Source organism: Heptranchias perlo, chromosome 2, assembly GCF_035084215.1.
Source record: "Heptranchias perlo isolate sHepPer1 chromosome 2, sHepPer1.hap1, whole genome shotgun sequence".
NCBI lineage: Eukaryota > Metazoa > Chordata > Chondrichthyes > Hexanchiformes > Hexanchidae > Heptranchias > Heptranchias perlo.
In genome coordinates, this window is record NC_090326.1 from 59644514 (window position 1) to 59664015 (window position 19502).

At 41.3% G+C, this 19502-nt stretch overlaps 1 protein-coding gene across 1 annotated transcript in view; it reads right to left on the bottom strand.

The window, feature by feature from the left end:
* The window catches only part of LOC137339595 (lysophosphatidylcholine acyltransferase 1-like), a 183706-nt gene that overhangs the window by 31854 nt on the left and 132350 nt on the right, over positions 1–19502 (bottom strand). The window contains exons 7-11 of the mRNA XM_068001907.1: positions 18574–18608; positions 14787–14841; positions 13400–13482; positions 11909–12034; positions 2120–2273 (exon numbers count right to left, since the gene is read on the bottom strand). Coding sequence (XP_067858008.1) covers positions 2120–2273; positions 11909–12034; positions 13400–13482; positions 14787–14841; positions 18574–18608 — 453 coding nt within the window. The remainder of the gene's footprint in view (positions 1–2119; positions 2274–11908; positions 12035–13399; positions 13483–14786; positions 14842–18573; positions 18609–19502) is intronic.

Below are 19502 nucleotides of genomic sequence, written 5' to 3' on the forward strand. Positions count from 1 at the left end.
TGAATGTTTAGGGTGGTGGATGGGGTGCCAATCTAGCGGGCTGCTTTTTTCCTGGATGGTGTCGAGCTTCTTGAGTGTTGTTGGAGCTGCACTTATCCAGGCAAGTGGAGAATATTCCATCACACTCCTGATTTGTGCCTTGTAGATGGTGGAAAGGCTTTGGGGAGTCAGGAGGTGAGTCACTCGCAGCAGAATACCCAGCCTCTGACCTGCTCTTGTAGCCACAGTATTTATGTGGCTGGTCCAGTTAAGTTTCTGGTCAATGGTGAACCCCAGAATGTTGATTGTGGGGGATTCGGCGATGGTAATGCCATTGAATGTCATGGGGAGGTGGTTAGACTCTCTCTTGTTGGAGATGGTCATTGCCTGGCACTTGTCTGGCGCAAATGTTATTTGCCACTTATCAGCCCAAGCCTGGATGTTGTCCAGGTCTTACTGCATGCGGGCACGGACTGCTTCATTATTTGAGGGATTGCGAACATCCCCGTTTTTGACGTTATGATGGATGGAGTTTGTACCTAGCTTCTAACAGGTGTACAAGAGAAATCCAGAGTGACTCAGCTGCTGACTTTACTCTCTGTGGGAAGCCTCCCAGACAAATCAACGGAGATCAGCAGCTTGAAGTCTAGGGAAATATCAGTTTGAAAACTTAAGTACTGTATCAATTTTAAAAAAAATCAAAATCGACAGTTATATGAACTGCAATATATAGGCAGCATAACTTTCTCCTACTAAATGTTTAATGAGCAAAATCCATTGCACGTCTTAGCTTATTCTTCACTAAGTAACAGGGAATAATAAAACATATATGGGAAAAGTTAAACTTAAGATGCAGCATCCTATAGTATGCCTATAATAATTTCTGTAACACTATAATCTAATCAGTATGCAATCTACTACAAGATCAAATCTCTTATCTACAATGTAAAGGAACTGCTCCCAATTCCTTCAAACATTGGAGCAAGTTTTCATGTCTGTTAAACCAGTGCGTGGCAGTTCATGGGGCGTAATGGATGGGAAAAGGGGCGATGTCTGTATCAACAGGTCTCCGCCTATTTGAGCTCCATCTGGGCCTTGGGGGCGGGCAGAGGAAGCTCCCTTCCTGAAATAGGTGGGGCGTCATCATAGTAGTGAAATGGCACAGATGTGATGTCACAATGCCTTCCTCAAAACATGCTCGTATTCAACAGGCATACAGAGCTGCCATGGTATAAGCTGCAGGGGAGAGTACATTTAAAGGGAAAAGCAGAAATGAACAGTTTTAAGGCCAATTCTGCATTGATTTTTTTTTCTGATTTCACTTAGGCCTTCATGACCCTTTGTGGTAATTCCTCTGCTGCTGTTTTTTTTCCCTACAGCTCCTTTAGTGCAACTAATGAGCTCCCCAATTGGAATGCATGTGTGGGGAGCTTTTTGGAGGCAAAAATGGAGGACCAGTGGGGGGACACCAGGAAGGTCAGATTGCACCAGTTGTGTTCTGTGCAACCTGCCTGTACCTCACACCCACATCCATGGACAGAGGTGCACGTACCTCACTTTGACAGAACATTATGCGCGCAGAAGCTCCAATTTTCAAGGTAGATTGTGACATCAAGCCCAATGGCACAGATATGTTATGCAAAGGCCTGATTAACTGTAATGCTGGATGATTCTTTGGAAGCACATCAATCTCAATATGTCATGCATGGTAAGTCTGGCCAGTCAGGCCATGTTGGCCATTGCTCACACTGGGATGCACGCCTTCTTGCATGGCACTGCATGAAAGAAGGCATGTCAGTGTGGGCAACAGGCTGACAGGCCATGCCCACCAAGGTGCCAGCAACCGTATCTGCAGACATTGCTGCATGTACATGGCAATGACTGCACGTGACTGTCTTCACAGTCCCCAAGTGAGCAGATAAACAAATGCAGAGTTGTGCTAGATGCTGCAAGGACAATTGCAGCTGATACGTAACTTAAGCCAGATACAGCCAGTGATAGCTACCAGCTACAGTATATTGGGAGCACAAATGTATGTAAATGATGAGAGCACATTCATCCTCATCCAGACTTAATACGAATTTGTAAACTTAGCAAACTTCATATATTTAATATGACGTTTGTTACCAGGGTAGTTTACCTCATCAAAAAGTGCAAAGACATCTGTTAATGCATCACAAATTGGCAGCTTCAAATAATCAGCAAATGTCTCCAGAGTTATCCGTTTTCCTTTCGTTTTTTTGGCACTTTCTGCAAGTTCATCCAGTTCCTTTTCAACTCTATCAGGCTTTAAACTGAAAATATAAAGAAACACAAACACTATAATCACCATACAACAGTGTTAATGCCACAATTCTGAGACAGTGACACAGGCCTTAAATAAAAAATGCTTACAGGATAAGCTTATCAAAAATTATATTTGTAAATGTTCCAATGTGGTGAGATCACTACTGAGTGTGGATGCTATTTTGTCTCATGCACATCTCTAATATTTACTAAAAGATTCCGAGTTAAATCTGATTTATTTTTTAAAAAATTCTGCAGGCATTCTTTTCTGTTGAAATAAAATTTGTCTGGGGATGTGCAGTAATGACAGAGTGTGCTAAATACAATGCTTTGTTTCAGTCTCCCCCTATTAATTTGGAGTGGTTTGTTTTCATGAGAAATTCACAAAACTTTTTAAAAATGCCTTTTTAAACAATAATCAATGAGGCAAAACTGTAAAGTGTGTCTGGTACAATTTAAAAGGTTTCCAACTGCTTTCTGCACTGCCTTAAAGCTGCACAGTGCCGTTAACAACTAAAGCTCCTCAGCTAAAACAAGGTCTTTAGTCAGTGTTCGTGATCCACATAGTTATGAGCCCATGGTTTGGATCCATCAAGTTAGTGCCAAGTGCATAGATTTCTAGCAGCATTGTCACATTTGTCCCAGTCCAGGTGACTTCATAAAGAAGCTCTTGCAATGGGAGAAAAGATTCACACACAGCACTTTGTATGGGTCAACTGGGGTGAGATTGTCCGAGTCTTGCCCTGATCCGATGCTGATAGGTCTGTTCGATATTTATTTTGGTACTTCAGAGGGTATTGAGAGTCAACCACTTATAGGCCAGACCAGGTAGAGGTAGAAGGGTCCCTTTTCCCTGTAGGACATTAGCGAACCAGTTGGTTTTTACATTAGTCTGACAGTTTTCATGGTTTTTTTTTGGTGCTCCCCCACAAATTACCATATTTATTGAATTCAATTTCAGAACTTGTAATGGTGGGATTTGAACTCACCTCTGGATTCCTAGTCCAGTATCATAACCACTAAGGTATCATACCTAGTGTAGAATGGAGCTCGGCAGGGTGGTGAGGAAAATACTGAAGAAGTCGAGCCTGTAGATGCAAAGGCAAGGCTCAAAGTTTCAGTCGTGCTGGATGTGGAAATAGGTGGTCTTGGTGAAAATGGAAATAGGTGCCACTGAATGTCACTTGTTGGAATAATCTTCCTGGCATTTCTGATCATTTTGGTCAGTCTGTAACCTACTCTTGTGGATGGCCTTCTCCATTTCCATAGTAAGGCCACTAGGTACTGCAAAGTTGTTTAGCATACAGCAGTCATTAGTCATCCTGGGGACCATTGTGAGGCTATATTGTGTAGCAGAAATGCCCTGAGAATTGCCGTAAATGTATCCTCAAAATGGAGTCAGTAGACTGAATGCTAGGAAAGGGCTAATGTTAATTAAACAACAAAGACTTATACAAACAAAACATTCCTTACCAGGGATAGAAGACAAGCCTTCAAGATCAAAGGCTCAGAGATTGTAGGTTTAGGGGTCATACATATGTTCTGCCTTATCTGGACCTGTGTGTGACCCTTTTGTTGGTAAAGACCCGAGAAGTTAGGGAGTAAACGAGCAATGGGGCATGCCTGGGTGTGGTGCTTCATTAATTTGGAGGTCATCAATAGGGCTGTTTGAAGTGACTGACACCAGAAGGGCTCAAGTCTTCTAACATGTGTCATTCAGATTGGTCAATAGAACTGAGGTGGTTTCTTTGGAAATTAAGGATAAAATGGTGTTTTGGACACTAAAGTTCTCAGCCTTCAGTCGTTAGTTTACTTCTATTAACTCTTGTTGTAATCTTTGTAGAATGTGTAAGAGTTCTTTGTCTAGTATATGTAGAAGGGTGTTTCTGTAAAATTGGAAAGTGCATCTCCGAAACAGAGAAGTTACAGAAGTTAAGACAGTATGGCTATACCAGATACAAGTGTGCCACTTAGATGTACAAATTTCCCTGAGATCAAGGGAGATGAGATTTAAGACAACTAGTCCAGATACAGCTACCAGTGCACGTGGATTAATGCAGGAGTAGATGATCCAGGAGGAATAGATAGCACCTCTACAGACGGAGGATCATTATTCTGACAGCTCAGAAGCCAACTCCCTCCTTCCAGAGGCAAGTGAGATAAACCAACTCAAAGGATGAGATCGTATAAATTCTAGAAACATTGCTAACTACAAGTATATAGACTTTAAAATATTCAATGCACTGGCTATCTAATACTGTTAACCTGTCTGCTATCAAAGGAGTTTAATCTTAAATTAATCTCATCAATTTATATTGATCGCAGACACTGGCCTCAACTGTTTATAATCAGAGGTAGTAGTTAATGCTGAATTATTGTGACAGAACTAAACTGTCTTTGTAGCTTGTATTATTTAATCAATTAACTCTATCTACTAATTATTTGCATACACAATGTTTAAGTGTTGCTAATTATTATTCCAAGGTTAATATGCAATTGTTAGTTCATGACTTTGTTGTCTGACTACTTTGATAAATGGCAAGAAAGGGTTAATTCATTCACTCACTAGTTTGTGCAGATACCAATGAGGGGTTGGTAGTGTAAATGTTAACAAAATCAGAACTGCTTGATGCAAGATACTTTGGCAAGCCAAATTTAGGTATGGAAGACTGGTAAATTCCAGAAGGTCCCTTGATGAGGAGCTAAGACAAAAGGGTTAAGGACTCATCCGGTGCCCTTGATGGATACGCTTGTCAAGGTATCATTCCTAGTGGTCTTACTCCCCCCTGATCTGTTAGGGCATCTGAAGTGTTGCTTCAAGCCTACAGATTAACTCGTGCATTGCTTTGCGAAGGAGGCACAAACCTAACAGTTGGCAGTGAAGTCCCCGTTGTGCAGGTGCCGGTTTTGCAACTGTTTCCACACTGACCCAGAGACTGAGAAGGCAGTTCCTCTTGGTCATTGATAGGTAACGTGCCACTGCCTACAGATAGTCAATAGCATAATGGCAGGTACGAGTAGTAAGGCTTTAGTGCCAGCTACTTTCCATGAAACGCTTTCTTCAATTGAATTTGTCTTCAAGCACTAAACTGGTGGTAGGAGTGTCTTCAATGCAAACCCCATATTTAATGTAAAACTGCTATTGTAAAAAGTGTCTGTGTGCTTTTAAGAGTTCCCTTTCCTACAGGAAAGGATGCCACTTACCTTTAACGCCCACTTCGAATGGGCAGACTGAATATTGGGTGGGACTTGCACCGTAAACTTGGAAAATGGAAGGCTGAATATGAATGTCCTCATTTAAATGCTATAAGTATGCATAATAAAGCTCTCACAGGGACTGACAATGAACAATCTTCGGGTGCCTGCTTGCAAGATGAACACTGGCAGGACCACATCGATACATGAGAATTTTTAAACTTAGCACTGTGTTGTAAGTCATACTCATGAGCTTTGTTGAGACTGCAAAGATTTATTTTATGTAGTCAGCAGATTGAGAAGGTTTTCATTCCATCAGTCTGAGCTGGATTAAAAATATTCCCCAGAGTTGAAAGGGCACTGTGCCAACTCATTGCACAGTCAGTAAATACAGCTTTTTGTGGGAAAAGAAACAAACTCCACAATCCAGACCGACTTCACAGCAATTTGATGGGCATAGATAAGTTGCAAAGGAAAGGAACTCACTGGGGAACTGCCAGCTTGGGAGCCACCTTCAAGTATTTCAATACATTTTTTAGAAAAGGGGATTTGGTGATGACTGCTGTATTTCTTGTAGCCAAAAATTTCTGTAGGTTACCATATCTGTTAAGTTATAACTTAATATAATTTTTGGCCCAAGATGAAATGTTAAATCAGATGGCTGCAGCGTAAATGTTCAAATGAAGAGAAACATAAAGGGCCCGATATTACCATGGCGGCAAGCAGGGGGGGGGGGGGGGGGGAGGGGAGAGGTAGGTTGGGCACGTGGGTAACGCGCCCGGTGAAATCAGTATGCTCCGCACGCAATCGCAGGCTGATTGGATCCACTTATCTGGTCTTCCGGGTTCCCCGTTGCTAAGCTGGGCGGACTGCGCATGCGCAGTAAGGTCTGTCAGCTGGAGGAGCTCTATTTAAAGGGGCAGTCCTCCACTGACTGATGCTGCAGGAAATAGGAAAATTTACAGCATGGAGCAGCCCAGGGGGAAGGCTGCTCCCAGGTTAATGATGCCTCACTCCATTGGATGGGGTGAGGAGGAGGGGGAGGACAGAGATCTTTCCCACGGCGGGCGGGAGGAAGCGGCCTGCCTCTGCCACCAAGAAGGCCTGGCTCGAGGTGGCAGAGGAGGTCACCTGCACCACCAACATATCGCGCACCTGCATACAGTGCAGGAGGTGCTGCAATGACCTAAGTAGGTCAGCCAAAGTGAGCACACTTACTCATTCCCCTACACTCCGTCTGCCACATCACCACCCCCACCCCACATCTCCTTCTGCACTGCCAACACTACTCCGTCACATCACCGCTCATACCCACTCGAACCTCATCCTCATCTTACCTGCACTTGCTCACCTCGCCAGTACTCATCCCACCACTACCACTCAACCCAATCCTCACACAATCTCATGGCTCTATCTCATACTCACCCTCTCATGCATCTCTTTCACAGTCAGCCTCACTCAGCCTGCCACTACCTGTGCTGCAGCCACAGGGCCTGCATCACATATGTGCAGTGGGCAGCGTAAGGCAAACGTGTCGTGAGCATGAAGGGGATGCACAAGGGTGTTTGAGGGTTTGTCATGGTTTTTACTTATATTTAATTTCTGAGCAACTCACATTACATATTACATTGTCACCACTACTGCCACGTCTTTGTGAATCTTGTCTGGTTTGTGCAATAATGCCCTTTCCTGAGGATCACAATGAAGACCCACAACTGATGCCACCCATTGTGTCACTGCAGAGTTGGAGGAGGTGTATTTGCAGGGCTCTTTTGTGCAGACGACTAAGAGACGTCGGCGATGTCCCCGGTGGCACCCTGGAAGGATGCGGAGGAGAAGTTGTTGAGGGCAGTGCTAACTTTGACAGCGACAGGTAAGAAGATGGTGCTCGGGCCAGCCGGGAGCAGCTCGGCATGAAGGAGGCTGCAGATGTCCACGGCTACATGTCGAGTGACTCTGAGCCTCCATATGCACTGCTGTTCAGAGAGGTCCAGGAAGCTGAGCCTCGGTCTGCAGACCCTGTGGCGAGGGTAGTGCCTTCTGCGACGCATCTCTCTCTGCGGTTGCTCTCCCTCCTGCTGTGCAGTGGATGTGTCACAGCACCATGTTGTGGAGCTCCACATGTCAGAGGTGGACGGCGTGGACGGTGATGCTGTTCGTCCTCCAAGGAGGTCATGACCGCAGCTATGGCGGCCTCCATCCGGAAGATGTACGTTTGAGGGAGTCTGCAAGGTAGGTAAAGTGACAGAGTGGCCTCCTGCAATGAGTGAAGGTCTCCCCCCCCGCCCCCCCCACTTTTAAAATGGACCGTTGCAGCTGCCACAGGCTGGTAGCTGCAACACGTCCATTTCAACTGGGAGTGTTTCCCCCAGTACGGTAAACAGTCTCAGTTGAGTTGAAAATCCCATCCCTCCTAAATCATGTCAATCAGGTCTGCTAACGACCTGAAGTATCTGCTTAATTAGTTTAAGTGGCATCCCGCATGCGGGGGCTGCGCGCGCATCTAAGCGTGTCACCAGGGAACCCGGAAGTGGGCGGGGTGGAGCCGGGCTCCGGACCCGCCCCGGGAATCCCCGATTTTCAGAGCCCCCCCCGCCACGAACCCGCTGGCTCAGAGGTCCGAAAATCGAGCCCATAATGTTTCTATGTATTGGGAATATCAGCAATAACCACTAGAGGGCACAGCACCCTGTTAAAACACATTCAAGCAATAACCTAGATGTGGTACCACTGAAGGCAAACAGCTGAGCGAATTCTTTGTGGGAGGTTTTCATTTCCCAATGTTGCCACATTAGATAGATCATCACATCACAGTGAAAGAGGTATGCGTTACAAGTAAACACTGGCGAAATTTGGGCTTTTCAACCTTGAAAGGAGGTGACTGAGAGGTCATCTTATAGAGGTATACAAAATAGTATAGGATATGGAAAAAGTAATCTGTATGCAAAGGGTATATCTGGAAAATGAGCTCAAAATTGGAAGGAGGCACAGGCGCAATTTGTGAAAGGCAAATATTGAAGTGACTTTACGAAAAGTAATAAATACACGTTATGGACTTCCAGGTGCAGTAGTGGAGGCATAAAATCTGGAATGAATTAACAGTTGGATGCCAAAATAGAGGGAATATAAGGCCCTTCTTGATGGATTGATGACCGTATCCATATTAAACATAGAAACATAGAAAATAGGAGCAGGATTAGGCCATATGGCCCTTTGAGCCTACTCCACCATTGAACATGATCATGGCTGATCCTCTATCTCAATACCATATTCCCACTCTCTCCCCATACCCCTTGATGCCTTAATCTTGTGACTATTATCTTGTGATCACTGCCAAAGCAAATCCTGTCATTTTCTGTGAAACACAAACATCATCTCCAGGGAAACGTAAGTTGAATTGATATTGTTTATAGAAGATGGGTGGCAGAACAAAGTCAGGAGGTTCACAGTTTCTTCAAGTACCTAAATCTATTAAGACACCTTTGGAAATCATTTAAATTTTTTCCAACTTTTTGCACCAAAGTACAAATAGGTTACCATTCTCAAGGATTTATTATTCAGCACAGAAGCTTTAGTGCAGCTAATATCATCAGTTTTTTGATATGTCAAAGACAAATGACACATGCTTGAAGTAAATTAATAACTAACTATTTTAAAAAGTCACAAACATCTCAGCTGATGGAATACAAGGCACCTTTCACTGTTCCTACAGTGGGAGTGACACATATATTTTGCATCGAGAAGCTTATCAACATCATTAATTGTTTAAAACTAAGGGGGGGGGTCCTTAGTTTTTATGCACTTGCTTCAAATTGTAATTCACAAAAAAAATGTATGCAGTATTCACAAATCTAAATGAAAAATTCTAATTATACATGTCCTCCACAGAAACTAACATTCCACAACTTAAGTTTAATGCTAGCTAGTTGAGAATGGATTTTTTTCAGCCTATCACAAATTGTGTCAGAGATTCAGACTCTGGGCTCAACACTACCCTAAGAAAGCAAGACTGGCTAGTGTCACCGCAATAAAGTATAGATCAATACTGCACCCAAGCTTTATGCAAGATACATTTTGACATAAATACACTCCATTTGCCTTGTATCCAGTCCTTGAACACCAAGGTGATGTTTATAGATGCTTTAGGGACTAACTCTTTCGCTGCTGAAATTAAAAAATTGAAATATTTTAGTTTCTTTACTGAATTTTGTAAAGCCACATCTTTCCTGAATGATTTTGTACAAGATAACGGCCCAGAAATTGCTCTGAGTGGCGAACCAACAGTGCTCGCCACTCCATAGATTTATACTAATCCACTAACTTACCGCTGTCTTTACTGGGAGCACTTCCTCTAATAGGAAATGGAGAAGAGCTCAGCGTTAGCTCCAGTGAAGCTAGGACCCATGGGAGAAGGGAGCGGAACACACTCTCCCCTCAACCAATCAGATTACAGCATTTTTGACAAGCTGCAAAACTGTTTCTACAGGCTTGGAACATTAAATCCAGGAAGTGAAAGATACAACACTAAAATCATTTATAAAAAGTTATAGACAGCAAAAAAAGATAAGAAATAATCAAATTAAATAAAAGACAGAAGGAGAAAGTAAAACAAATTTTAATTTTTAATTTTTTTAATGACCAAAAACTATTAAAATAAAGAGTAATGAGACTCTACATTATTAATAATTAATTATTAGTTGTTTGGCAGTCATTAAGACTGTTAAAACTTAGTCCAGACCTGATATTTTTAAGCATACCTGTTTTGTAGCGATATTAGTTACTTTCCAGTTGAGCAGATGAGCAATTTGGCACTGGTCCATTGTTTCCACTGATTCCAGCCGGCGATATCCCTTTAATTCGAAGCTGTCATATTGCCGGCAAACCAGGAGGAGCAATTTCCGGATTTCCGCATTTCACTGCGCATGTGTGAACGCTGGAACTTGGGTCTTGATTTTGCCACTAACAACAGTGAGTGCTGTTGAGCTCACTCTTCTTTTCTAAGCAATTTCTGGGCCAACGTGGTTAATGGAATTTTTAAAAAGGTAAAGCTTTCACAAAGTGACCAGTTTGTTGCTGAGGCAATTGCTAAACATTGCGGCCTGGAATTTCCGCATGATTTCCGCCTAGATAAGAGCTTAATCTGGACGGAATCAAATCAAATAGAATTCAGCAACCTTTTGCACTAAGTATAAATGAGTTGCGTCCATAACTACATCACGCCCAAGTATCCACGATCTTTCAAGCTTGTTCAACAGAGTCTTCACCCGAACCAGTCCCTGCCCACAAAACTGTCCCCATGTCGGAAAGGTGAGTTTCCACCGATTGCACTTGTTTGGGCGCAGAGGCACCCTTCGTCACGTGAATCCAGCGTTAAATCACCTGACCAGCAGTCAATTGGAGCCACAGGTCTGCCCTGCCACTGCAGATCAGTTAGTTAATTGAAGACCAGCAGTCAATTAAATACACAGGTCTGCCCTGCGGCTGCAGAAATCATCAATTACTTTTAAAAGTTAAAGAATGGCTCATTTCCTGGCAATCCCACTCCTCTTATCACTCTACTACTCCTTATGCTACTTGATTGTACATGGGAAATTTGATGTTCAGGCTTTTGCTAATGAGTTTATGCGGAAACTTGGGCACAATTTCACCTCGACAAAACTAGCACAGCATCGAGCACATTTTGGCTGCAGTTTGCCGATTGCGCCACTAGTGGAAACTCCAGGCCAGCATAAACTACTTTTCAGATTCAACGTGTAGTTGGTGTACTTTCAGAAATGCAGTTCACACCAACAATCATCCCCAGCCTATAAAAGTGGGAAACTTCCTCAAACTGAAAGCAAGTCGAATTTGTAATAACTTATTTGTAAACCAGACTGCACATTTGACCCTGCAGTATGACAAACTGTTGACTAAATGGTGCTGGACAAGACTGCACAATTTACATATTCTTATTTAGATTTTCTTTGCAGATATGTAACAAATGGTGATTTTTACCTTTGGTGTATAGGTTGTGAAAACTGGGCACTGTTGTTCCAGAGCAAAGGTCAAATGCATCACAGTCATGCCACTTACAAAACACTTTTTACTGGGCTGGTATTCCATTTCTTGTAGCTCACAAAACTAATTTTTTAAAAAATAAAATTCATAGAGTACTTGCAAATTTGGCAAAACCTCAACCCCCCCTCCAAACATTTGGAAAAATAGGATCCCACATTTACTACCTCTCGCCCCAAATATTAGTTGAATATTTGTCAACATTTAAAAACACATTCCATATGAATTGCCCAACACATGTCAATTGTTAAACAATCAAGAGATGGACCATCATAACTAGTTCAAAATAGGCTGAAATAAAGCTGAAATTGGACCGCAATAATTTTATTTTCTCAAAAATGTTTCCTTCTTTTAGAGTAGCTATCATTATAAAGAAAAGTAAAACAGAACCCACTTGAGTTTTCTGACAAGCTTTGCGAATTCTAGTAGACAGGTATCCACAGGAAGCTTTAGCTGGCTGTCAGACATTACAAGCTGACAATCTTCAAATGTGTAGTCAGTCACAGGAACACCAAGAGCTCTATCAGATCAGGTTCAAAAATAAAAGTAGGAAGAAAGTTATTGTATATTACCGTGTACCAGGCTTGGGTAAAGAGGGGACGGTTTGATATGAATAGTACTCTGAACATTTTGTTTGTGCACAAAGCAATGAACTACAATAAATCACATTTCTAAGTTAATAATAAACACAATGGAGAACTGTTACCCATTCCTTCCCATTAAGAAATATAGCAGCGTAAACAACATCAAAAAAGATATGATAGAGCATTTTTAAAAAATACACTGAACATTTTAAGCAGCAGGTGGATCAGCACATAACACAAGAGAAAGGTAGATGCATGCTGCCACATTCTAGATTTGGCCATTTTTAGTTGAGGTTGAACACTTCCTAACAGGGAGAGGGGGCCCACGCTGCTCTCACACACAACAGATTATCAGAACTAAAGTTTGCATTGATGACAATGTAGTACAACAAAGGAAGTAATGACTAAGATTGTGAATTCATGCTACTGCCACTTGTTTCAACCAGACCATTATAAAAACAATGTGGAACTCATTGTGATTAAATGTGTTCTCACTCATCATATTTGTATGTCAAACTACACATCCTGTGTGTATATATACTAATTAGTGTTCTATGTTTTAGTAGACCTCAGGTCAGATAATGCACTGCTTTATACCTTGTAATACAGCATATTATTCTGCTATGGTTGAGCTGTATTCCTTTAAGGCCACAAAGTAAATATTGACTCAAGTCAGAGTTTAATTGTTGTCTGTTTTAGGTTACAAGCCAGAAGCACATAGCATTTTAAAATTTTAGGTATTTTTAAAGAGTGTATGACTTCTGGAGTGCTAGATTTTATTAGTAAATAAAAATGTTAAATTATGATTTTTCACTCCAGTCATAAGGCTACTAATTCAGCAGAATTGTTGCGCTGTTCTTCTGCCTCAAATCCAGCCCAGACTGGGGGATTAAAGACTTCTTTCTCTGATGGTTGTAGGGATCCTGTGTGAAATGAATTTGGGCTGTCTTAATCCAGTGGCTCATGGGTCACGGTCCACATAAATCTGCTCTCAATTCACCACTAAGGTATCAGCATCACTAAGAGGCTACAAGGATTGAGACTGGAAATACCACAGCAATTTTTCCAACACTCCAAAAAAGTCCCTAATACCAATGAAGATAAAGAATTGCAGATGATGTAGATCTTACATGCTCAAGTGTGTCCAAAAGACACTATGATAACAAATCCTCTCAGACATCACAAAAAAAAGCAAAGAAAAAAAAATTGCCTTGCTGACTGGCTATTAAACAATTTTTGGATCACTTGTACTGTCTAATCATAGTTTGGGTTTTATATTTAATAAGTGCTATTATACTTACTTTGCCATTACCTTTCTGACATTGTTTGCATATAAAATGGGGTTTTTCCTTTCCTCCTCAGAAGGTGTATAAACTGGCAGAAACTGTTTGAAACAAAGAACAAAATAGTTCTGAAAGGGCCAAAACTGTTAACTCTGACAACCAAGTAATATCCAAATAACTATTTACAGAATGGTGCAATATTCTTCAATAAAATAAGGTCCTTTGTAATACATGTGCCGTTTACTGTATCTTTTAACTGAAACTATTCATGTTAAAATTCAACATTATCAAGCATTTTAGGATAAATGATCAGATCAGTGGCCAAATTTATCTGTTGATCTCCAAAGCTTTCCTCCCAAAGTTCCATTAGACAGTGTGTACTGTGATAAAACCATCCATTCATGCAGAGGAACCTGCAAACAAAATGTAGGAATTCCACAAGCCTGACCTTGAACTGGACATAAAATAATCCCACCTAATGCATTTTGTGATAAATTACTAAGGAATTAGAACAGTTTAAACTTTTTTTAAAACCATATTCATAGGCCACACAGGAACATTTGCAGTGTAAAACTTGTTAAAAATATTTAAGTTTCGGTTTTACTGATTGTGGTGTGTGCCCTCCAACATTTATTTGTAATAGATGCACAATATACTCTTCAATATTCTCTTACATTCTAATGAAAGAAAAAATGATATTCAAGACAGTTTTTATTCAATTTTACAGAGTTATGCATCAGGATTTCTAATTAATTAAGTTATGTGAAGCACATTCCATCTCAAAGGTTAAAATGCAACAAAATGGATTTTTCCCACGTACACAACTGGGAAAACGCAATGATTGTAATACCCATTTATCATCATGGAAAAAGTCTCGACAGTGTGTACAGAATTTTAGGTTGGTGAGTACAAAGCACTTTTAATTTCAATTATATTGTTTATGATTGATTGAGATCATGACCAAAAATTTAACTAAATCAAGATTAGGGCATCAAAGCTTCATAACATGGATTCAGTTAATTTTGGCGATTTTGTTTCTTCAAAAGAGCATTGTTCCTCTTATTTGGAAAGGAACAGAAAGAAATACAACCAGAAATTGGTCTGTGGTTGGAGTTTTTATGCAGCATGGGATGGGGGAGATCATGAGTCTCGTGACATCTGATCATATGTCCCCATCAGACCTATTCAGTGATTTTCCACCAGTAGATGACAGGTCTATCATAAAGGTGGCTATACAAATAAGGAGGCATGTTAAATCACAACATCCTTTGCTAAAAGACACTACTCTGAGCTGACTGGTTAATCTTTTCTAGCTTGGTAGCTTTAAAATCTTAACCCAAATAATAAAAATAAGACAATAAAGGTGCCACCCTTTCAAAAAAAAAGACAATTAAAAAAAACTAACCTCCATTTCCACATAATTGTGTAGCTGGCACAAGGTGAGCCAAAGGATTTTTAACCTGAGAAATAATATCATTAGTATAATTTCTACAGTATCAGCTGGTAATGTTACCAGAAAATATTAAATCATGCAATTTATAATATCACATTTATAGGATATGAGATTTGCCATGACATGCCACTTAAAATACACACAGTGTTAAAGTTAACAGTTTACAGTTTGAGGTTGTAATGTGCATTTGCCTATCAACACTGTTACAAGCTCACTGAACTTGTAAGAACTAGAAGAGGTTCCCAAATATGGGGGTGGGGGTGGGGGTGGGGCGGGACGACGGACTATGACGAGGTTATCAGGGAACGTGAAGAGGACTCCAGCTGTAATTCACCGACAGATAATGTCTGCAATACGTATCGTCTCCATTAGTGGCGCTGTAGCATTCCCTTCAACTCTGTTAGGCTGATTCTCGACTCTGCTCTGTCCAAAACTCAGGCATCCCCTGCAAACAGTTTCAGCTTACACCCTCAGTTTAAAAATTTATTTTCCCTCTCTATAGCATAAATTTCTTTTTGGAAGTGCTCATGAGCCCATGAGCTCCACTGCCATAAATAAATAGCAAGTCAAACCCCCCCGCCCCCCAAGACTCTGTTTCAAAAATCTGTTAAAAGGTTCCTTGCCCCCAAGTTCTGCAGCTCTGGGGAACGTCCCTTTTTGTCCCTACATCGAAGTCTCCACGAACCCTTAGGTCCCTGTGATGTTTAGAGGAAATAAATAAATAGTCCTCCTTTAAAAACTTGTCTCGGCCTCAAAAATGACTTCATTTCCCAGTGCTTGCACCTTTCTGGAATGTTTATTATGTCCTGCTTGGATTTCATGTTGCTGCATGCTTGGTGTCATTTTAAATTAAGAAATAAATTAATAATTGCATCTGTACTCATGGATTCTTGCACAAAAAATATAAAACTTATATCTTACTTCCTCCAAAGCAACCCAATGACTCATTACTCCCTGTTCCACCCCCAAACAACCCAACCACAGACCCATTTTGTTTCATCTGCATAGGATTGATCATCGTGCACCCAGCCCGAAAAGAGGAGAGGCCCGCAGTATTCCTTTCAGTGAAGTTGCTTACACGTCATAGTGGTTGGTAAACTTCTCAGATCTGCTCACGCTTTGCTAGCTAGCATTACTTTGCCAGAAGTGCAGTGGAAATCCCGTTTACACGCATGAACTGGGTTTGTGCCGCACTTCAGGCAAAGTAACACCGGTGAAGTGGAAGCAGATCCGAGGAATTTCCCAGCCAGTGACTTGTAATGATATAATTGGACTTCATATTAAAACCCAAAAGTGTAAGGGAGCAGAATTAGAGTAGCTAAGGTGACAAAACTGAAGTATTCTGGGTTACTAGCTATACCTAAACTAATATTGACTATGTAAAAATACTGTTCCTTAGAAAGAGGGGTTGCACACGGGAGATGAATCTCTAAAAAGGTTGGGAAGGGGCAGCAAAACAAGTTTTGGAACTTCTGAACTAGAAAAATGAATGCGCAGAAATAAGTGCCGATTGGAAGAAGATCTGTAAATCTGTCGAAGATATTGATTTGATTAATATCACTCGAGCTTCAGTGGACAGAGTAGCCATACTAAGATATGGACTAAGCTTTAGATTTTCTGATTTGTCTTATGACCCCAAAACTGCAAGCATACCCACTTCTGACTGATTTCAAGCAGAATATCTCTCAGTTTTAGTACAGACCAAAAACTGTCAGATTTAGAAGGTGACAGAGTTAGGATTTCTCAAAAAAAACAATTAACTAGCTTACATTTATGAATTTAATGTAATATTTCAGCTGTCTCCTGAAATTGCTACAATGATTACTGGGTGTATGGGGTCAAGATTGGTTTTAGTAGCTTTTTTGAGAAAAAAAAGTTTTCTTACTTGGAAAAAAACTCTCCTCCAGTCTCCTTAACCAAAAGAGGAGATAGGTCATTTCCCAAGCCTCTGCCCATGCCATTCTTAAGGAGCTGTGTAGGAGTAGCTTCAGTTTCACCTGTGCATACAAAATGGCTGCCACCCTGGATCCAAGCTCCCTACCTCCTTACTTTATTCTCTGTTGTGCACTGCTTCTTTCCTGCCCCCTTTTTTTTTTCTCCAGCTCCTTTTCCCCCCAAACCTCAACTTGACTCCATCGGTCGTTTCTCCTCCACCGAACACACCTCTCTTCCACTCAAGGTTCCTGTTCCTCCTTGATGGGCCCACAGCTTCTTCCTGTTCTAGCTTGGACATCATACAGTACACATTCCCCTTCTTCTCCTGTTGTTTGTCAGCAGCCATTGAAAGGTGTTTCCCTCCCTTCAAAATGTCCACTCCCTCACTAGTAAGTAGCATATTGCCATCCGAAGCCTTACTGAGACTTGGCTTACTAATGGCACTCATTTCCTCCTCGTTGAGGCTCACCCCCGACATGTCATCCTGTCTAAACGCCAATACCATTTTGGCCTATCCTATTCCTACAGTATAGCCTCAGCTTGTGAGCAACTTGTTCTTTTTATCTTCCAGCCAACCTCTTCTTCAAAATCCTCAAGCACCAGGTGCTTAAACCTCCAGGTGTGCTCCTCACTGAAATTTTCTCCATCCTATCCACTCTCGGTTCCTGCACTGAGTGACATAGACCCTAGCAATTTCAATCCCTAAATTAGCTCCCCAAGACCCAACTTCACCGACTTGATTGCCCTCCTTGATTCTCTCAACCTCACCCTCCAAACTGATGGCCTCACTCCCCCACTTGCTTCATTACATGGGGCCTTGTGACCACTGAGATCTCTAATATTGATAGAGCTTTCTCAGACCACTTTCTAATCCCCATCCTTTCATACATCTTTTCCGTCAACCCAGACCCTTTCCACTCTGTCATTCTAGAAAACAACGAGATATTCTTTTCTGGATAATATCTTGTATTGAATGATGCAGGAAGAAGATACAATGAGTCAACTATAGTTTAAACAATGAAATGTTTCTTTGGATTACTTTGCAAAAAGAGCACTTTATGTAGAAAATGTTTGATGTGGAGTTAAGTTTTATACTTTGAAAATATCTTTGCAAAAAATCATGCAAGACTCACATTTGTAACATGATTTTGAACTAAGCCATCAATCACTGCAGTAAACAAAAAAAATATTCTAAGTCCCTATAGTTGCTCTTTTATCCTCACTTTCTTTGCAGGGCAACATAGTGCCCATTACTTGTCAAGTGTTTGCTCTGTTTTGGCTTTTAGTGGTATGATGATGTGCTCAACTCACTCCTCCTCTACAGAGAACATATGGGTAAAGCAGCTACTGGATATTTGCCACTTTGAATAAATGGTAAATGGGCTGTGCATGGAATTGAGCAAACACCGTAAGATGGAGCCCGCCCCCTCCTTTCAGTCAAAGGTACCCTGAAACTATCATTTCAGTGCGGAGGCTCCCCACTCACCTTATCAAGACGGTACACATTGCCCAAACCCTGCCTTCACCCATTATTCAGTGAGCCCCTGACCCACTGACTTCATCCCCACCATCAAGTCTTGCCAACTCTTAAATCTTCACTGTTGTGTACCTCCAAGAACCGTATAATGTAAATTGTAATGTACCATAAACCAAGAAATTGAGTAACCTTTCAGAATTCAATAAAAACCTTAATCTTATTCATTTCTGATATCTTCCATTTAAAACCTTGAGAAGGGTCTATGTACCAAATACATATCAATTTACTGATGAGGAAAAAAAACGAACAGAAATGAAATCAACTTACGCTCCAGGTCCTTGCCATGTCCAAGTGATTGTATCCTAGAATTTAAAAAAAAGAAAATCTGGTTCACAATATTTGTTTACTGAAGGTTGGACATGGTAGATATACAGATATTCAAACTGGTTTGAGGTTTATAGAGGTAGACACTGGTAGAGATGCTTGAATGTACTGTACAGCCTGATGGAACCATAGAAATTACATGCAAAGGAATACGATCAGTCAACTATTAATAAAGAAGGGTGCACGGTTAGACAGGCTGTCTGAAGTTTTGCTCAGTTAACTTTGGGTTTAGGATGGGCAGAAGGAAACTCAGCTGAAATTTTGCTAGGAGATTGCTATGAGGCTGGATAGGGTGTATGAACAACCTAATTACTCTGTATAAATATTGGCCTCGTCAAGCCAAAGAAGCCTTTTCTTGTTTCATATTTTAACCAGAAGTAGGTAAATGTATGATTTTATACATCGTGGCACATTCCATCTGTGTTAACAATGAAAGAATATAGCACCTTAAATGTAAAAAAGAATGTCCCAAGGCACTTTATAGAGGTATGAAGAAAAAGGAACAGACACCGAGCCAAAGAGGGAGCTATTAAAGGGGTGACCAAAAGAGGTGGGTTTTAAGAAGGGACTGAAAGGAGGATGAGGAGATGAAAAGGTAAGGTGAGAGTGACTGCCCTTGACATCCAGGCAGCATTTGACTGAGTGTGGCACCAAGGAGCCCTAGTAAAATTGAAGTAAATGGGAATCAGGGGGAAAACTCTCCAGTGGCTGGAGTCATATCTAGCACAAAGGAAGATGGTAGCGGTTGTTGGAGGCCAATCATCTCAGCCCCAGGGCATTGCTGCAGGAGTTCCTCAGGGCAGTGTCCTAGGCCCAACCATCTGCAACTGCTTAATCAATGACCTTCCCTCCATCATAAGGTTAGAAATGGG